Below are 25,146 nucleotides of genomic sequence, written 5' to 3' on the forward strand. Positions count from 1 at the left end.
TTAAGCCAGCCGGAGCAGTTGTCGGTCATTTTCGCCATTGGCAATGGACACAGGAGGCGACGTACTTAGTGACGGCTGAAAAGAGGCCAGGCCAAAAACAACGACTTCCTATTTTGTCGTAAGTCTTGTCATACCCTAGATGAGCGGCGGTTGGATCATCATGAAAGGCTTCCACAACTTCACGTTGCAGAGAACGTGGGATGACGGGTACCCACTTGTTGCCATCGATGTGGTAAATGTAGTGACATAAAGTATCACCGACAAGCTTATTTCCGGAGCCCTCCACTACGGCGTCTCTCATAATCATATGGTGGTTTTGGGACGTTAAACCCCACAAATCAAATCAAATCACCGACAAGCTTAAATTGTTTAAGTTGTCGACGGAGTCTGGCATTTGGAGGAGTAGTAGAGCCTGTCAAGCGGTCAACAATGGTGTGGTGTAATCGAAGTGGCACAGTACCAGATCCGACGTGAGGGCTTGCTTCAATGCCATGAAAGCACTTTCACAGTCTTCGGACCAAATGAAGGGGACGTTCCTTGCGAGGAGTTGATGGAGTGGAGACACAAGTTCCGCGAAACCACGTATGAAGCGCCGGAAGTAAGAAGATAACCCAAGAAAGCTGCGCAGGTCCTTCTGACGTAGTGGACGAGGAAAATCGAGGACAGCGGCAAGCTTTTCGGGTTCGGGCTGAATTCCTTCTTTGCTGACAAGGTGGCCGAGAACCTCGATTGTCTTGCTAGCAAAGGTGCATTTCTTGGTGGTAAGCTGTAGACTGGCTTTTGCAAGGCATGTGAGGACTTCGTCAAGACGTTGTAGATGCTGCGAGAACGTGGATGAAAACACTACTATGTCATCGAGATAGCACAGACATGTTTTCCATTTCAAACCACGCAATACGCCGTCTATCATGCGTTCGAAGGTGGCGGGTGCATTACAGAGTCCAAAAGGCATTCCATTAAACTCGTACAACCCATCTGACGTTGAAAAGGCGGTCTTCTCTTTATCAGACTCCGACATTGGTATCTGCCAGTAGCCTGACCTAAGGTCGAGGCTAGAAAAATACTCTGTGCCCCGTAATGAATCCAGTGCATCATCGATCCGAGAGAGGGGATAAACATCTTTGCGGGTTATTTTGTTTAGCGCACGGTAATCGACGCAGAAACGCACTGTCCCATCTTTCTTTTGAACGAGAACAACTGGGGATGACCAGGGACTCAAGGAAAGACGTATTATGTTGCGTCGTAGCATGTCTGAGACGTTTTCCTCGATGATCTTGCGTTCTGCTTGAGGCACGCGATATGGACGCCGATGTACAGTGCGAGAGCCGTCAGTCTGAATGCTGTTAGTAGCGGTGGTAGTCATGCTGAGGGCGGGCGAGTTCACGTCAAATAGAGAACGGTGTCTATTTAACAGGGCAAGCGAATCTTCAGTTTGATAAGGTGTTAAGTCACTGCTTATTGTTGCCGACACAGGCGTGGCAGAGGTATTGAATGGCAGTGATTGTGACTTCGGAACATTGTTGTGGTTGTTGTTCGAAAGAGTAACAATCACAACAGGCTCACTGTCGACTGCGCAAAATACTGTTGAGCCACAGGGGAGCAGTACACACTCGGGAGTTTGATTCATGGCGGTTACGCACGTAGACCCACTGAAGAAGCGAATAAGCCCTGGTGTGATCACAATGCCCCTACGTAGGGTATGACCGTAAGGGAGCATTAGTGCATCGCCATCCACGATGTCGGTGCAATTAACACTTATAATTTCGTCGATGTATGGCCGAAGTACATAATCTGACGTGGTGACAAGGCGGATGCGTCCATCGTGTTCAAGCGGAGAAGATTCAGAGGCATTTAGATGCAGGAGGCGCTGATGACATGATATAAAAGGGGACGCAGAAGACAAGAAATCCCACCGAAAAAAGAGAGCGTGGGTGCACTCACGAAATACCGCGAAAACAATGTGATGACGAATGCCTTCTATGCAGACATGAGCGGTACACAGTGCTAGCGGACGAATGAGAGTGTTGGTCGCCGCACGTAGAGGTGGGCCGAGATAAGGTTTGGTGACTTTTCGAAGGCGGGAACAAAAATCAGCACGAAAAATCCAAACGGCAGCGCCAGTGTCTACAAGAGCCTCAACACGTACACCTTCTACAAACACTACTATCAAATTCGATGGCTGCTCTGGAGGAATTGTTAGCTGTCCAAGGGATGCAGTTTCCCCTTCTAAAACTGCATTGGGGAGTTTTCCGCGTGGGCGTTCGTGGAATGGGGGGCGGGCCGTAGAGGTAACACTGAACGCCGACCTGGCGAAGGCGACCTGCGGTGAGACATACGGGAATTCCGAGGCATGTCCGTATGGTAAGTAGGAGACGGTGAACGGTAATAGGACGATCGGGAGGGGGGTCGTAGGTAGTTCATGGTCGGACGGAAGCTTCCATGTTCTTCGGGAGCGTAGCTGCGTTGTTCGTCTTGTTGGCGCCTTCGACAAAACCGAGCGATATGTCCTCGATAGCCGCAGTAGTAACAGATTGGTCTAGGTGGGCGCTGAGGTACGTAGTAAGGTGATGCACGCACTGGCGGTGATAACGAAGCCACAGGCGTATGGTCTGCTGTTGTAGGCACAGAAACGGTGGGTGCGGCAGAGAGCGCGGCAACTTCGGCGTACGTGCGCGTCTGGCGCACGCAGGGACTGTTGGAACACGTCGCACGTGATGCGGAGGCGATCTCTTGTTTAATCAGGTCTCGCAAGCTATCTTTTTCAGAACCGAAAGTAACTTCCGCAGCACAGGAAGAGCAGCGCCCGTGCAGCTCTTCACGAATGATGTCGCGAATAAGCGCACGCAAGTCGAGGGGTGCAGGCAAACGAACGTCGGTGGCATCGTAGCAAAGGCGAAGAGACTGAAGCTCGTCAAGTCGCTGACAGATGATTGTCACGTCCTGGGTGGTGGCAGGATTTTGCGTGGCGAGGGCGTTAAAGGCGACGGTGTTAATGCCTTTATTAATGTGGCGTATTTGGTCGTTCTGACACATGCCGGTGTTAACGCGCATGCACAGTGCAAGGACATCCTCAATATAAGAGTTGTAAGATTCACCCGGCAGCTGCGTGCGTTCAGCGAGTTTCTTCTTTGCTGCCTCAGTGCGAACTGCAGGGGCACCAAATATCAGACGAATTTGCTGCTCGAAAGTGTCCCAGTCGGGAAGATCCAGGTGGTGGTTCCAGAACCAAGTTTTCGCAACATCGGACAAGTAAAATGGGACGCTGCGCAACTTTTGTGGGTTGTCCCACCGGTTCAAATCGCTGACGAGGTCGTAGTTCTTGATCCAGTCTTCGACATCATCGCCTCGGAGACCGGAAAACACAGGTGGATCACGCAGGCGAATGTTGTTGGGTGGAGCGGGTGGCGGTGGCTTCAGTAGGATGGCGACGTTGGATGGGCCAGGGTTTTCTTGGGCCGCCATGGCAGGTGGTTGTATACGACAACCCGATCGGAGCTCCAGCGAGAACGGGCGAGAGGACTTGAGGGAAGGAAAAGCACCGTCCACCACTTGTGAGGAACCGGTTTATTTAGCCAGGCTCGAGCTAAAGCACGCTAGTGATGATATTTTCAAGTGAAGAAGATGTACAGGTGATATCAAAGAGAATAAAGAGTCATTCGTTTGTCGCGCTCATATATATATATATATATATATATATATATATATATATATATATATATATATATATATATATATATATATATATATATATGTGTGTGTGTGTGTGTGTGTGTGTGTATTTAAATGCAAAAAAAAAACAGAAAAGAACTCTGTTGCGCGCAATAAAACTTGGGTCGCGTGCATCGCGACTGTGAGGCGTTAAGCACTGAGCCACTGAGGAGCACGTCCTTCAACGTTTAAGTAGCAAGATTTTTATATATACCACGTACCGCTGCTGACGGGCATCTTGAGGGATATTATCGTGCTTTCAACATTACCATCAGGATAGCGCAATGAGCATGCGTCGCCCCATCACGTCGCCGCGCGCGCTTTAATCTTCCACGCGTACTTTGTCCCGCTTAGAGGAAGGGAGCGATGCTCCCTCGCGCGCCCTTATCTCGTGGTGGGGAGGAGGAGAAAATTGTACGTCTTGCCTGGCCTCGGGCTTTACCTGGAACGATTCTGTTGTAGTTACCAGGTACACAAAGGTCACTGCAATTATTAGAGTCTCCGTTTAGGAAAAGCGCGTGCTTCTCAGACACAACAAAGTAACAACTAAGACGCTTATTCACGTGCATGTGTACCTGTGAGTACGTTGCGTGCGTCATTTGTGCGTCAGAAACGCGGGGCAGATTATGATCTGCTTTCCATTCTGCGCGTTACCTTCCAATTTGTTGCTATCTCGTTCATCGCTTCACCTTTCCAGCAAAGCTGTGACTTATTTTCATTGCCGATTTATCTGCGTTTGGGGGCTTCCGTCGTAGCAAAGTAACAGTCGTGTTTAAAATGTTGCCGTTATTATTATTGTGTTGTGGTTCATGTCACAATAACACCATTTTCATTATCAGAAACGCCATACTGGAGGGATCCGAAAATTTTGACCACTTGGTGTTTTTTAACGTGCAATGACATCGCACAGTACATGGACCTCATTCGAAATGCGACCACTGAGGCCGGGAACACAACAGTGATCTTTCGGTCAGCAGCCGAGCTTCGCAGCCACTGTTCTACCAAGGGGGACGAATGTTGCTGTTAAAGAGAGCATTTGAAAGATTCCTAACACATATGCGTCTTCACTAACCACAAGGTCGTCGGATTGCACAGCGGATGCGGCGGCTGCATTTTCGCACGGAGCGAAATTGCTACAGTACCCAAAGTTGTCGAAATTTTGTTAGCCTTATACTACCGTATTCTCATGATCATACCTTGATCTTTAAGCATTATATTGATGAATTAACCAATCCATATTTTTTAACGTGCCAAAGAACATCCATAGCTCTTTGTGCAGGCGCAGGCATCCAAAAAATCAGATGAATACATCTAGCATATAAAGAAAAATTAGATAAAAACATTTAAAACGCACAAAAAGAAAGAAATCAGTGCAAAATGAAAACACTGAAAACAGAAGACGAGCATTAAGTAATTGTAGTGAAAAATGAAGCGGAATATACACAACTATGTGGAAAGCAACCTAAGATACAAAAAATAGAAGCAGCTGTACAGTGTGAAAAACTATAATAAGAAAGTGCGAAGCTGGGATAAAAACAATGACAGTGGACTGTGAAAAACATCAAGATCATAAAAGTGAACAATATATAGACTTTGTATTCTGTTAGCAGCAGAATATTGAAATATTTTGATAGGTACTTCAAATCGTCAATTCTCTCTGACTATCTTACGCAGAATCCAACAATTTACAAATCTCAGAAGCAAAGAGCAGGACATCACACCGTAAACTACTTTGTAAAGAAAGAAGAGTTTAAGGTGATTTCATCGGCAGTGAATTGTGTCACAAACGAGCGCTCGAAAAAAGGCGCGTCACCGAATTCTGGCAACCAGGCGCCAGCGAGGCGCCTCAAGGTCAACGATAAAGACGAAAACAAGCATCCAAAGACTCCCCGGGCGCGCCGTCACTCCCCCCCTCGGAAGCGTAGTTTCGCCGACGAACCTCCTCATATCGGCGGCCGAGCAAGCCCTGGAAGGTTCTCGAAGGAAAGGGGCGTGATGATGCAGAGTTGCGTCACGTGTCGCGGACGGCTCTCGATATGTATGGCCCTTTCCCAAGCCTTGGCTGTGCTTCGCACCGACGAAACGATTAGAATTTTCTGGAATCTAGCGCGAAAGGTATTATAGCAAAAAGCGGAGAAGGGAGATCAGGAGAAGAAGAAAGTTTGCGCCCGTGTGCGTAGGCAGAAGATGAAAGTTTTGCGCAAGTGTGCGTAGGGTCTTCCCGCCGTATCATATCGGCAAAGGTTTTTTCTTTAGTGACAAAGCAGGTGATGAAGAGGGCTTCCACCTGAAGGGTAAAAGCTGGTACTACCAGCAGAAGAATAGTGTGGGACTACTGCCACAGAGCGAAGACATGTCCTGCAATCGCAACGCGTGGGAAGCCGACGTGTTACCGGCGAAGAAGTTTGGTGCTTGGAGAGAGGCCAATTGAAGACGCGAGATTTCCTGGAAGAGAGACTTCGGGGGCAGCGGAACGACAACAGCGCTGGACTTTGAGTGAGTGATTCTTGGAAGAGTATCATTCAGAGTTTGTTCCAAGCACTTTAGTTTGAATAAGTTTTCAAACTCTTTAGTCTTTATTGTCTTGGTTGTTCGATGCATTTCATTGCATTGTAGTGCGTATTGTTGTTTGTGTCCGTTGTTTCGAGTGTTGCTGATTGTAGTGTGTAGTAAGATTTTGATTGGTGAATATCGTGTTCAACTATTGTCTAGTGTGCATATTTGTGTATCGTTTGATCTGCCATATTTGAGAATATAATTTTGTTTTTTTATCAGCTCTCAGCTCTGACTCGTTCTTTGGACCACAGCCGGTGTCCCCTGGCGTAGCAAATAGGACCACTTCAAAATTGTCCGTGCTTTCGTGGTGCAGTTCGGGAGACCGAGACTTTGACCCTCGGAATTAGCCCTGCAATCGCCTTCCTAATTAACGGGACCTGTGACAGAGTGATAGCAATGATAATATTCTGGCAGTCTTCCAACCAGATACAAAGCCATTTCTAGCAAAACGGTAGTTGTGAATGCTTATGATTTTTTGTGGACTCGCTCAATGTCATAACTGCCAAATTTAGCGATAATATTCCAGTTCAAAGATGCATACTTAAGTTGAGGAAGACATATTGCAGTGTACAACTTTTGGAAGGCTGAGACGTTCTACAAACACAGTCGAGAAAACGAAGGCGTCGCGTGGCAGTGCGCTTAGTTTGAGCAGAAATATTGAGCATTCTGTGAAAAAGAACAACGTCATTGAACTCATACATCCTAAATAACGACATGGTATAGACAGAGTAGGGAAATGACATGGTGGATGTTTTACGAGATATATTCATGAACTTAGTCGTTGATGTTTTCAGAGAAACGTTATTGTTGTCACACAACTCGGAGGAATAACACAAATCTTACTTCAGCAAGGGACAGTCATTAACTGAATCGATTTCCCTAATATCTTGATGGGTACGGCATACAAGAGAAAAGAAGAATAAAGAATTGCTAAAAACGCCTATAAACCAATAAAAAATATTAGAGTGCCTAAAATTGACCTTTCAGGGCCCCAACTAGTAAATTTGTGCAACAAAGACGTTTGATCATTTACGGCCATATAACAAGATCTGTTGAGCATATGTGCAAGAGATTCACAACATATGAGTCAATATCTAAGTTTGTAAGTTTAACCAAAAACAGTGAGTGGCTGACTACGTGGAAAGCCTTGCTCAGGTTACAGTGCACGACGTTAACCTGTCCTGTATGAAAAACAAAAATGGGGGGGAGGGGATTTGCTTCGCGAAACTAGCAAGATTTGCGGTAGTACAGCATCCAGCAAGAAACCCCAGTTTATTAGGAATCAATGAATTTTTCATAGTAACATACAATATTCTGTGAAGAGGCTGCTCAAAGATCTTCGATGTGGCACACAGTAGGGAAAGCGGCTGATAATAAGAATCATCAGTCTTGCAGTCTGACCGAAATACTGGAAAAATAAGTGTAGTTTTTCACGTCCTGAGAAATGTTGTAGCATTAAGCCAGTTAATGAATATTGCAGCCAGTACTGGGATCGATATACTACCATAGGTATGGCGGAAAGGATTTCAACTGGGTCACATAATAAAAACATATATACACCCCAATACGCCATCAATCCACTCCTGACAAAATTGCGCTGACCTCTTATTTTTTTTTAAAACCTATTCACGATGTGATATCCTGTCCTTCGCTTCTCAGTTGTGTAAGTTTTTCGATTACACGTAAATTAACCAGAAAGAATCGACCATTTCATGTACCTGCAACTTCTTTCAACACTGTACTGCTCATAAAATACAAGTCTATATAGTGTTAAATGTAATTACCTTGGTGCTTTTCGCAGTCCAGTGTCACTTTTTATCTCGGGTACGCACTGTCTTGCAATAGCTATTCACAATGTGCAGAATCTTTCCTTTCCCGTTTTTCAGGAAGACTTTCACTTGTGTATATTCCCCTTCATTTTTCACTGTCATTCCGTGATTCTCGTTCTATATTTTATTGTTGCCATTTTGCACGGATTTTTTTTTTGTCTGTGCTTTTTCGCCCTTTTCATTTCATTTTATTTCTGTGGCTGTATTGTAATCTTTACTTCTTTTTTTTCGCGAGCGCCAGCACAAGGACATTATGGCTGTTCTTGGTTACGTTAAATAAATAATTGATTGATTGTGGGCAGCTTGATTGATTGAATTTATTGATAAATTGATTGATTGATCCTTTCACGTTTCAAAACGAAGAAACGGTTAGGAGGGATGTGCTACTGGAGGGCTCCAGAGATTTCGACAACTCCGGGTACTCTAGCAATTTCGCCGCTTAATAATAATAATAATAATAATAATAATAATAATAATAATAATAATAATAATAATAATAATAATAATAATAATAATAATAATAATAATATAACAATAAATAGTAAATAATAAAATAATAATAAGAAGAATAAAAATATTATTGTTATTATTATTATATTTATTATTATTATTATTATTATTATTATTATTATTATTATTATTATTATTATTATTATTATTATTATTATTATTATTATTATTATTATTATTATTATTATTATTATTATTATTATTATTATTATTATTATTATTATTATTAAGGGTAAAATATCATACAGCTCTCGTGCCCAACGTTCCTTTAGATTGTTTCATGTCGTTGCAGTTTGGAAACTCGTGCTTTGTTCAATGGTGCTATTGTCGGTGGCGGGAAGATTTATAGGTGCTAAGGAAGTCGAAATCATAAACATGGCATGTTATGAATTTATATCATATATCTATTCCCAGCCTGATAAGATCACGAAAGAAGAAACCACTTTGTTGTTCGTCATCCTCCTCTCATACAATAAAAGCTAGCTAAAAATCTGCTATTTTTATGACCTAACAAATGAAAGGTCGCTCCATTCATTTTTTTTTTGTTATAGGATCCGTCAACGTATGTGACAAAAGGAGACAAACACGTTTTTCTCCTTGAGTCCGCATAGAAACGCTAAGGCATTTAAATTGACAACATGCATGACCACCTCACTCTTAACGCTTGCCAGCATTACCCCAAGCTCAGATAGCTATAAGAACCGCAACCAATATTTAACACTGTTTAAAGACTCGATTAACATTTCGGCATTGATCTGCAATAAGTACTCCCGCTCTTCATTCTGGTCCGCTGTTTGGGCTGAAACTCCCGCATCACCCACAGCGATGCCAAAGTCAGGCACAGTTGACAAACCCTGTGCGACTGAAGATGCTTAATCACGATGATGATTTATGTACTCTTGTAGAAGATTGACGAGAAATCACGTAATACAAATGGATGTTTATTTTTTTTTGTGACAAGTGAGCAACTGAGAGAGCTGCAGTCGCTATCAACCGAAGACAAACGTTCGTGGTTCTTGAACATTCAGAAGGCAATGCGCAGCCTAATGCAGAGCACTTATCTACATTTTCTCTATATAAAGCTTTTAGGGGTGTTGATACCAACTGAGGAAAATACTGCATGATGAATACTTGAAGGGGAGCTACCTCTGGGTGAGGTCGTACAAAATCACCACCGAGCGTCTTTTGCTGGTGTCCTAACGTGTTGCTAAAGGTTCTACGGTCGTTGTTGGAGAAGCAATCTTCGCGCGCAAGTTTTCTGTGGCGCACACCAGACAAATCGGTCCGGATGCACGGGAACCAAAGAAGGTGAAGCAATGGGCGAGTGAGCACTCACCATGGTGATTCCGCTCCGGTCGCAGAAGTCGACGGTCGGCACGCGATTGATGAGTCGGAATAACTTCTGCGCGGCGAGCTTGGATTTGTGGAAGTCGGGTGAGTAGGAGACCGCCTGACCCACTATGGCCGTGCCCAGGATCACGCCTTCCACAACCCTGGCGGAGGAAGAGTTCGGCTCCATATTACACTCTGCAACACTCCACGGCCAGGGTTCAGTGCAGACTTGGTAGTGCATTAGGTTGTTTATACTTGTGCCAGTCTTAACGAGCCCATCCTTGAGGTCCTTGAGACCCATATGCTTTCTCAGTCAATTTTATTTTCTCTCCTGCCCTAAAGCTTTCTACAAGTATGTCATGCATTGTTTCCAGAATCGGCCATATTCAATCAAGCAATGATGCCTTGTGGTGACATCGTCGTGTGACGTCACAAACTTCTGCGATCTTCAGTGTCCTTTTGATGTCAAGCAGTGACGTTACAATATACCATCACTTTATTCTTCTGTCATTTCACTCTATGGGGCACTGTAACCTGAAACAGTGTCGCGCATAAACCTAATTTCCCGCATGTGCGGTCAAGAACTGCTAATCTGTAGACGAAAGTGTATCAGAAGTGTACCATGAGATCATTAACCTAACAAGAGCAGCTAATCCTGGCCTTGATTTTGGCTGCATATTTGTAGCCTTCATAAGATATAATGTTGGTTGCATGTTGAATGAATTGCTCGCAATATGTTACAACTGAGTGAGTAAGAAGCAGACTGATCTCACCAAACATTAGGTATAAGATTGAGTAACATGTACACGACTACTTGACATGGACTTGTTAAGTGCGGCGCACAAGTTGAGCATTGACTAAATATTTTTCTTGATGGTCGCTTGTGAGTACAAACGCAACATTGCGGCGGATCAAGTCAGCCTTGCTGGTAGAAAAAAGTGCACAGAAAGTGTCACCCACTCACATCCACCGCAGTGTGATCAGAACCACCTTTTTTGACTTAACACTAAAATGAGTCTACAAGGATCAGGCAGACACGTCATACACAGACACGTCATGACAGGCGCGTTAATAATAACTTATGTAATGACTTTGAAGGTGCACCTGTCCGGCTTGCAATATACACATATGCATGATGACGACGCTGCTATGCCAATTCGCGCACTGTTGATTGTGCATGTAATTACATTGCGTACAAACTTCTAATAATTTTGTACATTTGTTTCAATGGGCATTGGACACCGAAATACCTACTGCCATCATCACGAAGAATAATTTAAAGTGTCAATATAATATTTTCAAGCTGAGACGTTGCCACGAAATGCTTTCCTTTGGAGACTTGAGAGGAGCATTTGATTCTCTATATTCGAAAACAGCCTGCAACCTCTATCTTGAATTGGGCCTTACTTGAGCAGGTTACCGAACTGGAGGTCGCACTGTCCAACAAGGAGGCTGCCGTATAGAAGCGACGTCGCGTACGCCATTGACGGGATGCACTGCGCCACGCCAAATGTGAATCCACGTACGATCGCCTTGCGCTTCATGATCCTGTGGAGCCAACACAAACCGCGAAGACAAACTGTGATGTCAACATGAGCACCAAGTGCAAGTTATCGCATGCAATGCAAAAAGAAAATTTTGGCAACCTGTTAGGACGAAGCTACGACGGTATCACGTGACATCGTGCAGCATATTCGTTCTTGAGATGGGCGGATTATTTCTCATTTGCATGCACTGGTTTCTTTGGTGGACTTTATAACAGTATAACGTGAATTTCGTTAGATTCATTGACTGACTGATTGATCGATCGATTGATTGATTGATTGATTGAGTGATTGATTGATTGATTGATTGATTGATATACGGGGTTTAACGTCTCAAAGCAAATTTCATTTGAATGCATACCGAAGAGTATAAAACACAAAAATGTGCAAATATACAGCGTCCTCTCACTGCGTCTCATGTAGACACATGTTAAAACGCACACATGCGCTAACTTCCTCCGTTCTTTTATTTCACAGGTTGATATGTGGGGTTTAACATCCCAAAATTACCGTATGATTATGAGAGACGCCGTAATGGAGGGCTCCTGAAATTTCGACCACCTGGAGTTCTTTAACGTGCACTTAAATCTGAGCACACGGGCCTACAACATTGCCGCCTCCATCAGAAATGCAGCCGCACAGCCGTATTTGATCCCGCGACCTGTGGGTCAGCAGACGAGTACCTTAGCCCCTAGTCCACCGCGGCGGGGCCTTTTATTTCACAGTAATTCACAAACATACACACGAGATGGCACAATGCTCTAGATGCTTGGTGTTTGTGTTCAGTTTCCGAAGTAGGCGCTAACGCTATCGCACTAACGAAGCTAACGAAGTCTACTATAGTGTACACTATCGTGCTTGATGATAACATCATTCGTAAACATATGGCACATCTTCTACTTTCAAACAAAACGAAGTACGTCCCACGGTGCCTAGCTATTCTCTTGTTTGAATAGTTAACTGCGCTCCGTTTACTGAAGTGCCAACGACGCCTGGGTTTGAGCTAAGCATGTAGGAAATACTTCCAGCACGAGTAGGCATATTCACGAACTCTCTGTGTGGCATGTGCGCACCTATAGTTTCACTTCATCGACTCCCTGCTTTTCACTGCAGTTGAGGTACGTGTCGGGTACTGCGAGTTTCGTCAGGTTGTTTCTCCCAACAGGCGCAGGCACGCAATGACGCAGCGCCAACGCCAATGTGATGCAGCGAAGTTTACTCGCTGTGGTGGCGCCCTCTCTAGTGCTCCACCGAGGTCAACCCCATGTTTCTAAGACGTTTAGCATTTATTGGTTAATGCAATTACCACTTGACTCTATATATTATTTATGCATCAACTTTTTATTTCTTACATAAAATATCACAGTCTGAGGGCATTACTGAAAGTTGTAGCCAGCGGACATATGCAATACCACAATAATGCGTTTTTGAACAATACAAATTAACAAAACATCATGTCTTGAATGACACTTTTCAACTTGGCATCAGTATTTGTCGCCATAGAAGCGAGGAGGTGGTTCCAATTTCCGCTGACTTGGAGGATACAGTAGTTTACTCAATCGAGTAGCTGTGCAATTTTGTTCGGCTGTGGGACTTCAACTTTTTGTTGTGGGCAACACGTTGTGAAATGTACTCAGGCTGAAGAAAAAGATATCGTTTTTTAAATCTTCAAATTGATGATGAATTTTTGAGACAATGACGAATACATAAAGACAGATAAGGCAGTTGTGGTATGTTCTTCAATGTAGCTACAGTTGACATATTTATATTATCGGTATTATCTGCAATTCGCATATTTTTCCCGTTTCTCGTTCATTTCAACTCGTGTTTGAGATTCATAACCTTGTTACAGTCAGTATTGAGTGCTCTACTATGGGTGAGATTACGTCACATGAGATGGATGGACGACGAGCAGGCCTATAAACTTTAAATTATGTCCCTTGCGTACCTTTGCGGCTCTGCTAGCGACAGCATGTAGTTGGCGCAGAATACCTCTTCCTGGTGCAGTGAGGCCACCGTGCGAATGTTTTGGATAGCTTCGGCAGCAACCTGTGCCGAAATATTTGTGGCATTGTTAGTAAACTTGGTGGTCTATTATATTATTTTAACTGATGCTCTCTCTGCAATACACGCTGCTTAATAACTATGCACAAAGAGAGTTTACATATAAGTATCATGTGAGTGACAGTATCATCATCACTTGTCAATAAACGCGATATGCGATCATCCGCACTGGAAGAATACCTGTGTAGCTTTTCCGTCCCGACAACGGTGTTATCAGTCTTTAATTGCAAAATATATCTCGTCCTTTTACAATGATTTATTTCAGGCCGCTTATTCTGTAGAAAAACGACGGATTCCATTTCCTATATTTTACTAAAGATTTGGCATGACTAATTTAACTACAAGCCAATTTGGCCTAACAGTAATTCCAACTTAAAAATATTGAATAACTATAATTTATTTCCCATTAAGAAAAATAGGGCTTTGCAAATAACCACGGCTCAGTGGCTCGGCGTCTGGCTTGCCACATGGTTTCTTCAATATATGTAAACCACTTCCCTTGTACAACATTGTTTCGCGTCAAAGCATTTGCTAAAGCCTCTTTCAAACTACCTCTAGCTTTTGTGACAACTCAGTGTAGCAGGAACAACCTCGACAGTCTGTCTTGCTATGTAATACTGTAATTAACCTTCCGCAAAAAATTTGAAAATCACCATGATATTTAAACAACTACAGGCTCAGCATTCATTATCGTGACTACAAAAGTAATGGGTGTCATTTCTTAAACATTTTCATAATAATTATCTATCGACCAAACAGCATAAATATAATAAATATCTATCGAGCAAGGAGAAAACAAATCAAGAGTCAAAGTGCTATCGGGAAATGGTGTAGTGGCCCCTGATGTGTTCACGCCCAACATAAAACCATAAAAAAGTACTGAAAACGTATCGGCACAGCAACATCGACCATATAAATTTATGAAGAAGACGTCCTGGCTCCCCTGACGGAAGCGTTGTTTACAATATTTTGAACAAGGCTCCCGTCAACGGAGCCGATACGATTTTTCGCGTACTTTATTAATGGTCGGTGTACTTTCAATTCGCATGGTACTTCCTAATTAGACGGGCTTTCGTATACACCTCGACTTCTAAGAGTACTAATAATCATAATTGTACGCTTCCATATAGAAATTGCACCTACCACAAACGCTGCTTTTGCTGTCTGTAGCACGGGTTTTTTCCACTGTCGCTTCAAGTACTCTGAAGTCTGGGTTGATATAGCCTGAACACATTTACAGTTAGATTCAGCACACACCCGCACACTATTGTCTGCAGAGTGCGGGTATGTGCCGCGCGTGAATCACAGAAAAATTACATAGTGTACAAAGAAAAGGAAGCCACGCGATCTGTGCTGGAACCTGCGAACAAAATTGCCACTGTTGGCTTTGAGAGGCGACACTCAGAAGCCCTTGGCGACCTAAAGTTATGAATGGCGACATGGTAAAATATATGCGATTTTCGGGTTAGGTCTTGATAGAGTTCTATAGTCAGTGCCTTCAAAACAATCAGAAACAACATTTTTTATTATTCTTTGTTGCTTTTGACCCACGAGCAGAAGGCGTACTTTATGCACAATTTAGTTGGTCTTTACTCTTTCTCGAGTGTATTTCCTAATTAACCTAGATCCTGGAGGTAACTGCTGCTTCCGTCAAGCTCCCAGCAAACTTTGGACCAGTGTAGACTGCTGCTACGCGTTCCGCAAGGCAGTGGTGTTATACCGAGTTTTTTTTGGCGCTTTAGGAACTTTAAACGTTTCCAATGTTTTTGTTTTGAGGTGGCTAGGTGACGTTTAAGCCACGTGTTCCGACCACAACTCTGACTGTCGTGAATAGCTTCTCGACTTCTTCACTAATGTAGTAGCCCTGAATTTGGTGTGCTGAGACTAAATTTGTCCTAAACATAGTCTTCGGGTGGTTTAAAAAGTTGGGCTTTTTTGAGCAGCCTTCAGAAACTGCAGTGAGGCGAATGTATAATGTAAGCATGACCACCCAAATTGTGGTGAGATCATTTCTACAGTTAAAGCAGCATTTCCGAATTTATTTCAGTTGCTTTGTAATTAGGGCATTCGGTAATCGTACACAAGATTCCACTGAAATGAAATTTTCTAAATCTGCAGGACGGCCTCGCACGCAATTCCTTTGTTGTTGTAGCGACTGCTTGTTTGATGCATGGGTGTGCGCGCGTGTGAGTGATCGTGTCGTGTGTTCGCACTCGAATCACCTTTTAGAAATGCTTCATTCAGCATTTGTTGAAGCTGCAACCACCACAAACTTTTGTTCTGAGGTGCTATCATTCAGGTACACTGCCAGTTCAAGCATGCTCTTAGTGCTTCGATGGTATAGTGGGTGATGTGGCATTGAAACACGTCAATGCTGTCTAAGGTTTATGGGTAGTACCATACTCTACAAGGCTACACATTACTAGGAAATTTTGTGAATAGGCAGGCCACCCAGAATGGCAAATTTGTTGGCGAGACATAAAAAATGGCGACTCTTGGCGACATTTCACTCGTCCTATGGCTAATTTCACTTGAAAGCCAGTGGAAACTCTGCTTGCGAATGTAGTTCGTCATATTCGCGTCCTCCGATGCCAATCTTTGGGCAGACCTAGTTAAAGAGATGACCACAACAGCGCAAAGAGACAGTCGTCTGCCTAGGCACACTCAGGCAGACAGACAGACAGACAGACAGACAGACAGAAAGACAGACAGACAGACAGACAGACAGACAGACAGACAGAAAGACAGACAGAAAGACAGACACAGACAGACAGACACAGACAGACAGACACAGACAGACAGACACAGACAGACAGACGGACAGACAGACAGACAGACAGACAGACAGACAGACAGACAGACAGACAGACAGACAGACAGACAGGCAGACAGGCAGACAGGCAGACAGACAGACAGACAGACAGACAGACAGATATATAGATAGATAGATAGATAGATAGATAGATAGATAGATAGATAGATAGATAGATAGATAGATAGATAGATAGATAGATAGATAGATAGATAGATAGATAGATAGATAGATAGATAGATAGATAGATAGATAGATAGATAGATAGATAGATAGATAGATAGATAGATAGATAGATAGATAGATAGATAGATAGATAGATAGATAGATAGATAGATAGATAGATAGATAGATAGATAGATAGATAGATAGATAGATAGATAGATAGATAGATAGATAGATAGATAGATAGATAGATAGATAGATAGATAGATAGATAGATAGATAGTTGGGCGGGCGGATGGACAGATGGACGGATGAACAGACGGGTGGATGGACGGACATAAACGGTCTAAGTGCCTGTGACTCGCTAGGAAATATTTCGCAACTGAAATCCGCCATAGTGTGCTACTCACTAACTGCTTCAAATGACTGACTTTTGACTCCGTTCACTGCCTTGCATTTCCACGATGAGTGGATTCTACCGAATCAAAAAAATTATATCATAGAGGCCCCAACAAAGCTGTCCAGCTAGTGGAGTTCTTTGTACAGCTCACTTTACAGAGCATGACATCCACACTCTGCAAGAACCAAACTGAAAGGCCTTTATTAACGACATGATAGCGTGTCAATAGGTGGTAGCAACTTAAAGGTGTAGAACCACTAAAGGCCCATAATATAAACACTACAAGCATACCTATTGTATACCTTAAATTATAGGAAAGCAACGTTATCGCTTTATGTGTTGAACAGGAAATAAATGCATTTCTAAGCTCCTTGTGGAAGTCGGAGATTCGTTTCACCTTGGTGGAGTATTCCAGGGCCTGCTTGGAGGAGATGAGCTTCCCTCGCAGCATGCGGCTCTCCAGGTACGTCGAGAGCAGCACCAGTGGCACAAAGGCGAGTACGATGAAGCCGAGGTGCCAGTCCCAGTAGAAGGACATCACCAAGCACGCAACCAGCGCCGAGAACGCCTGGCACATTGACGTCAGCTTGCTGCACGTGCCCTGAACACGAAGCGCGTGCTTCTTAAAAACAAAAACGCTTCACACATTTCATGGCAACTTACTTCCACATTTTTATCCATGGTATATCACCTGTGGGTCAATTTGAGGCGTAGCACAAAAATGAGCTACTTTCACTCTGTCTCTTCAAAAGATTGATATTTAATCGAGACAAGTTCAGTGGATAGCATTTGTACGACTTGTTGAAAGGTGGTGGAACCCGTACAGTCCGCGGACACATCATTCCGACACAAGCATTTGTACCAAGACAAGTTATGTCAGCGAATCACTGGCTCAGAAAGCACCTGATAAGATTTTGCTTTTGAGACCTGCATTTGAAACCAGATCACCCAGTATACTTTCTGAATTATTGAAACTTCACCATACGCTTTCTCGTTTAAGTGGCTCTCCTTTTTATAACGTTATTACGAAGGAAAACATTAGCAGCTAATTGAAATCTCTAAATATTGGTGAATTCAATTCTAGTACACAAAAAAACAGCATGCTTGAGCTAATAAAAGAAAGCCTCTGTACACCTATCATAACCAACGTATGTACACGTGGTGACAAAAGAAAAAGCTGCCAGCGAGAACGCTTTCTGGGAGGTCCTTGTCGATTTTCGTGGCGGTAAAATAAATCTTTTTTACAGCGCGCATAAGGAAAATTCATCCTTCGCAAAAATTGGATGGCATACATGTATTTTTCTGTAGTCTTTCAAGTGGCTGCTCATAATGCCGAAGAACGTTGAGATTCCTTGGACAACTCACGAGGAATGTCCTTCCACTCTTTGCGCCCCAACCTTTTTCAGCCGTGAAAAATGTGTACAAAAATCTTTTGGCCGACTTGATGCATTGAAACCAGAAAATTGCAAGAATATCTTCGAAAAGTTTTTGGTCACGAGGAAGCTGTATGAATTTCACAAAATGTTGTAGGACTGTTGTTTATGAAAAAGTTTGTTCTGAAATAATTGTTACTTGTTTCAGCACTAAATGTAGTTTATACACTAAGCAAATGCATTTAATTGTGTTGGGCGAGGCTCAATAATAATTCTGCAAGTTTCCTGTGTTATACCTTTTGCGAAACTTCAGAAGAATGTTGTATGCATAGTTGTGCTATGAGACAAATTTCGCGATATTTTTTTGTGTTCCAAAGCTTTCAAGTTTTTCATTGAGGGCTACCTTAACAATCAGACATATGGCAGCTTCAAAACTGAACTTTCCTACTACCACCAATGGGAAAGGTCAAACTCTATTTTCCTTCGAATAAAAATTGTTATAATAAATCTTTACATATAACAGAACTGTTTGTTTGCTTTTGATTAAGCTACAAACATGTGTTCATTTGGAGCACCACGTGGTGCTAGTTGCGTATCATTGTGTTCATAAATGATGCTTTTCTAAAACCTCAACTTTTTGTAAGGTTTAGAAGCGGTTGTGCACTAAAAAAAAATTCATCGCGTAGTATACCTGCAGAGCAAGTATACCTGCAGAGCAAGTATACATTACGGATGTGTTCAAACCTGCCACGCGATGCAAATAAACGATGCAAACATACTATTTCCGCCAAACTTCTGGACGTGTATACGTAAGAAGTATAAATGTTATTGAGCTTCTAATGTCTCACACAGACACATTCGATTCATACATAAACCGAATTTCAAATTGAAACAAAAAACAATACTCTTCAAATAGGTTTTCTTACAAACAACTCTTGGACGACATTCTAGAAAATTGATATGGTTTCCCCATGATTATATTTTATCTGTGAGATGGTCTACCATTTCACACTTTCCAATGCAGTAAATCAGCAAGTTTTTTTGTGAATATATGCGACATTGTCCTGGCATGAACGTACGTACATACAGCAAATGTCGTTTCAAGAGCTCCCCTGACGCCCTATTCTACGAATGGGGGACCAGTGAAACAGTGTAGAATTGCACCGGCTCGGCGAAGGTGTTCTTAGCGCCAGTAATCAAGGTTTAAGGGTAAGCTTCACAAAGTGGTGCGGTAGGCGTGACCGCAAAAAAGAAGGCAGCCCATGCAATTGTGCAGAAAATTGGGCGCGCCGGCCCCATGCGTATTTGCGTGGGCCGTTTTCCAACAGATGGTGCTCCCTTAATTGTGGGCTTTCCGGCATCTGCCGTTTTTCGTGCGGCAATATCGTATGCAGTGTTGTACACGTCTTTTTACCACAGGAACGAAATCTCGTTGTTCGTTTCTTCCCAATATTAGATCGGGTCCCCGTTACAAGTTCCGGTGAAGAAAAAGCAACGGGTTATAGTTACATTTCGAAAATAGGAACGCATCGATACATGAACTTCTGTTTATATACACTTCTGTTTCTGATACACTTCTGTTTTTAATGAATATATTCTGCCAGATAATGCGGAGGCAAAATAGAGTGAACACTTTAAAACTCACAAGGAGCTTATATACATTATGTGAACTAAACTTCACTGACAGCAAGTTATACGTAGGCAAAATGAATCTGAAATAAAACAAATGTTGCTGGAATACCTTTTAGAGACCACGGGCACTACTACGGACGTATCTAATCGCATCTTTTGAGCTCGTTCGTTTCAAGTCTAACGCATGCGGCACGATCCATGTCAGTCCTCAAACGTGCAGTTGGGATATTTCGCTTCAGGTATTGAAATAGAAATAAAAATGGAAACTTAGTAAAGTCTCTTGACGAACATATTTCTGTATAATTCGTTCTGTCTTGCTCTCTTGTTCCTTTGCTGCATTTTCTTTATCTCTATTTTTCTTTTATATCACTGTCTTTCCAGGTCTCTGTCCCTTTAGTTTTCTCGTCTTCCTTTTTTTTTGGTCTTCATTTTCCCTCTATTTATGTTTATATTCAAGCGTAGTAGGATTGTCACAGGGAAAACTCGATGACGCATAAGAAGAAGTAGTTCACGCGATCGCTTTAAAGAGCTCGTTTCGCAGAAATTCTGCTGGTCTTGTTCATGACCAAAAATTAGATAAAGATGCAAACAGGTTATTGAAAGTTTGATTTAATGCGAAATTGAAACCCAGGCCGTCAGCATGGCAAGCAGATGTTTTACCATACAGCCACATCATTGCTGGAAACTCTGGAAGAAAAAAACACTATATGACACATTACGTAGTAGAAGTCCGCTTAGCGCACTTATTATTGCATGACAGAACTCTATAATTGCACCCGGCTTCAAAACGAGCGAATTGCCCGGTGAGTAGGTGGTCTCAAGCTGCCCACTCATTACAAAGTGTGTTGCTGCTAACATGCACGTGGCACTTATGGGCAATTAGTGGGTATTTGTCCAAACGCCAAAAGGAAGAACTATGACGGCCTCATACATTCCGTAGACATTTTAGGATAGTTTGAAACGAATGTTACGAGCACAAATGTTTTTTTTTTTTTGCCACACTGTTGAAAGGAAAGGGCACGATACTCGATCGCGTCGTCCTCGTTTCGTTCCTGTTGATGTATTTTTGTCCTGAGCGAAAAGGTTACTTACTCCGTGAACTCGAGCCGTGTCCGTTGACAAGGAACCGAGGAGAGCATTGGGCGTGTTCTCCAGCTCCTCGTACCAGGCCAGGTCCTGCGATGGCAATCAAAACCTCTCTTTACCTTTTACCTTGCTTTGCATCGCTTAGTGATTCCAGGCAGAAAAAAAAGTCACCTATTTAAGGCAACACTGCTTTTCTGAACGATTGAAACGATGAAGTGCACAAGCACCTGTCTAGAACGGCTTGCTTTAACTGGTGTGAAATTTTCAAACTTCCTGCAGCAGAGGCGATCAGCACAGATGAAAGAAAATTGATATTCAGAAGAATACTATCTTCGATCACGTGAACGCATTGCCGGTCTCCTAATAGGTCCCTTGTGAGCATGTGAACATGTCCCTGCATGCAACCGTAAACGTGGCAGAACTGCCGAAAATTTGAGCTAGCCAAAAGTGCACTTATAAAGCACCGTGTACGTTGAACATGGAATCGTGACTATAACACAATGAAGAGCAATAAACTAGGCCTCAGTCTAATATTTGGCTTGAATAGATAACTGCGCAGTTATACTATGTGAGCGTGCTGCTGCCGCGCCGAGGGGCCGCCCGTCGAGGTCACTCAGGTGGCCCACATCGGCAGCTTAACATTATGTCAGCGATTACACCATTGAAGTGCTGACAACTACTGTAGAATGCTTTCCCCACGTATTGCTTTTGTCAGAGCAGCGCTGTGAAGAAGCGCAGTGCTAGAGTGTGGCGAGTTCAACAAGCACGACAACTACGCGGCCAAAACCGCATCACCGCATCACGACAGACTCAAGAATTGATTGATATGCGGGGTTTAACGTCCCAAAACCACCAAATGATTATAAGAGACGCCGTAGACGAGGGCTCTGGAAATTTTGACCACGTGGGGTTCTTTAATGTGCACCCTAATCTGAGCAGACAAGCCTACAACATTTCCGCCTCCATCGGAAATGCAGCCGCCGAAGCCGGAATTTGATTCCGCGACCTGCGGATCAGCAGCAGAGTACTTTAGCCACTAGACCACCACGACGGTGCCACAGGGCCAAGGCGCCATTTCACATGGTACATACGATCAATAGACAAATTTAGGGCCACGTAATACTGACCATAAACGACATTACATCGCTTCACGGGTGTATACGTTGGGGCTGGACAGTTGGTGGAGGAGTGCGAAAACTCTATTTGAAATGGGGCGTCTGCGGGGCGTGCAGCGCGTTGGTATTCGCAGAATGTATTTGCCACAACCTATTTTGTAAAAGTTAGCCAGCTTGTTTCCAAGGTATAAAAAAATAAGAATAAACACGGAAACCTCTGAGCACAAGCCGAATATTCTAGAAGAAAAAGTGCACAAATCCTTCACAGTTGTGGTGCAACTTTTGAGTGGGACTTTCCGTCCGCTTGTTATAAATCTTTCGACCTGCTTGTCAGCACACAAGAATGGAGAATTCAGCTTGTAGAGTGTCACTCCGTTTCATCTTATATTTGAAAAACTACTACGGCAGGGCGATCCCGGGCCTATCTACTCCACTTGCCTAAAAGTCTTAGCGCCTCTTATCTTTATTGTCCAAAGCATTCTCTACGATAAATAATGTAGCTTTTATTATTTAGGAATTACCATAAATGAACTGCGAGTCGTAAAACATGCATATATTAAGCACAATTACTTAAACATGCACAGTTTAATACTTTAAGTTACTCATAGATATCAGAACTGCTTTGCACAATATAAAATGTGCATTTCGAAAAGCGCATAGGATAGATTTAGAGGAAAGCTCTTCTTTGAATAATTGGCCAACCGACGTTTGACCCCAGTGTTTTTCTATAACAACGTTGAAGAACTTAGAATTATAGGCGATTTACTACAGATGTGCTTCGGTCACCACTAAAAGCGAGGCGGTGGCTTTCAAATACATTGTACACTTAGGCTGATATGGACTACCTTAAGACATGGCATGGTAGTTCAATAATTTTTGCATACTTTTTGCATACTTTTTGCATAGCAAAAAGAGCACGCGTGTGGTTCAGTGAATTAGTGAAACACATGCTGCATGGTTAAAATAGATATTACTTTTTGGTGATCCCGCACAATATTCGCCCACACGTACAGACACGTGCACAACAAGCCAAGCCGATCCATGTAATCGCACGGGTGCCTTTCTGTACATCCTGTGTGGAAAATTTTATCTTCGTGCGATTAGTAGGTCAGAAGCGTGAAATGCCGAGTAAATAACATATAGTAACAAAAAGATTTTGCAATGTCCATCTGGCCCGGACCCAATCATCACTGTGTCGTTTTCTCTGTCCCCTAATTTTCACCATTTCAATTGCTATGCGGGGAGAATAACATGTTTCCACGAGGTAGGTGCAAGGGTATTCGCTTAGGGTACATTCGAAAATTACTAGTAAATGTGAATGGAACGACTCACAAATCTATCGATAACTTTGTTTTGTTATGTTGTGCAATTTAACTCTGCATATTGTGGGTGCCCCTCCCGCCCCTTTCTTTTTTTTTTAACACAGAGGCCTTTTATTATGGGGTCCGCCAAGTCTTTGTGGGCGTATTTTTGTCACTGATATGACGCTGATAAAATCAACGCCATCAAGTGACAAAAAGATTGGCAGATTCCACGTGAATTGGGAATCAATAATATGCGAAGCACGAATGAGGCATGTCACTTTAAAATGAGCACAACGGTACGACGTGGACGTAAATTATGCCGTACATGACTTCAGTGTCAAGATAATTGTTTGCGCCTGGCATTTGTGTTTGTCGTCTATTCACGTCACGTAAGACCAAGTTTTGTATATGTGAAGCTAGCGAAGCGGCTGAAAGCGCATCTTAAGCGTGGCATAAAGTCATAGTTTTACATGACATGCACCTCAATATTAGTATCATGTTTTCACAAGTCATATACATTCGTCAGTCATTCACGTCCTATATTACCAAATTGGGTGTATGTTAAGCTATCAAAATTACCACGAGTGCACCATGAGCGTCGCGTGCAGGGACTCATGACTTACATGACATATATGCCATAATTTACACGTTAGTACCTGTCAACTCAGTTTGCCATGCAGTCATGTCATAACATACCACTTTTGCAATATGTCATGTATATGAAACCACCACAAGAGCAGCATGATCATGAAATGTGAATTATGACATTCATGACATACATGTAATGATTACCGTGTTATTACTGATCATTTAAACACTCATGTGAGTGTATTACTGTTATTACATGAGTGTATTACTGTCATACACTCATGTTATCTCATACCAATTTTGGTATAGATCCTATTGTTCAAACGGCCAGGAGAGCTAAAAGTCATAGACGCCTAGACAGACAGACAGACAGACAGACAGACAGACAGACAGACAGACAGACAGACAGACAGACAGACAGACAGACAGACAGACAGACAGACAGACAGACATAGATAGATAGATAGATAGATAGATAGATAGATAGATAGATAGATAGATAGATAGATAGATAGATAGATAGATAGATAGATAGATAGATAGATAGATAGATAGATAGATAGATAGATAGATAGATAGATAGATAGATAGATAGATAGATAGATAGATAGATAGATAGATAGATAGATAGATAGATAGATAGATAGATAGATAATATGGCTAAAGTCACCGAAGTTCGCTAAGAAATGCTTCGCATTAAAAAGACTAAGGCAATTTACTTCCCCACCTTGAATCTAGAAATGGCCCAACCAGACAAATCCCAGCGGGGAAGTTTTCCTCACAGGATCCTCCAGCCAGCGGCCCACCCAGATACGTGGTTGCAAGTGGCGAGCCTCCTCCATCCCTTTCGGAGACAGGCCTAGAGAGATGCGAGCGGCGGTTGCTCGTTAGCCTGCGTACCAGCCCTACCTGGCCTGCGGCCCATATGTATTCCACAGGTCGCGGCTCATCGCCTGCGTTCCGCAGGTGCGGCCACGACAAAACCCTGGAGGATAATATATTTCAATAACCTCTGTCTCAAGAATTGAGCCTCAAATTTGCGCCCGGTGCTGTACCGACTCGGCAATAAAGGCAGTTGCGAGAGACAGAGAGAGAATATATTTCCAGAAAGGTAGAGAAGGGCAGTAG

At 43.0% G+C, this 25,146-nt stretch overlaps 1 protein-coding gene across 1 annotated transcript in view; it reads right to left on the minus strand.

Moving 5' to 3' along the window:
* Positions 1-25,146, minus strand: part of LOC119177985 (ATP-dependent translocase ABCB1) — a 147,324-nt gene that overhangs the window by 24,650 nt on the left and 97,528 nt on the right. Inside the window, exons 21-25 of the mRNA XM_075866304.1 lie at positions 21,018-21,101; positions 17,318-17,521; positions 13,428-13,528; positions 11,343-11,483; positions 9,940-10,096 (exon numbers count right to left, since the gene is read on the minus strand). Of these exons, the coding sequence (XP_075722419.1) occupies positions 9,940-10,096; positions 11,343-11,483; positions 13,428-13,528; positions 17,318-17,521; positions 21,018-21,101 (687 nt within the window). The remainder of the gene's footprint in view (positions 1-9,939; positions 10,097-11,342; positions 11,484-13,427; positions 13,529-17,317; positions 17,522-21,017; positions 21,102-25,146) is intronic.

Source organism: Rhipicephalus microplus, chromosome 1 (genome assembly GCF_043290135.1).
Source record: "Rhipicephalus microplus isolate Deutch F79 chromosome 1, USDA_Rmic, whole genome shotgun sequence".
In the NCBI taxonomy this organism is placed as follows: domain Eukaryota; kingdom Metazoa; phylum Arthropoda; class Arachnida; order Ixodida; family Ixodidae; genus Rhipicephalus; species Rhipicephalus microplus.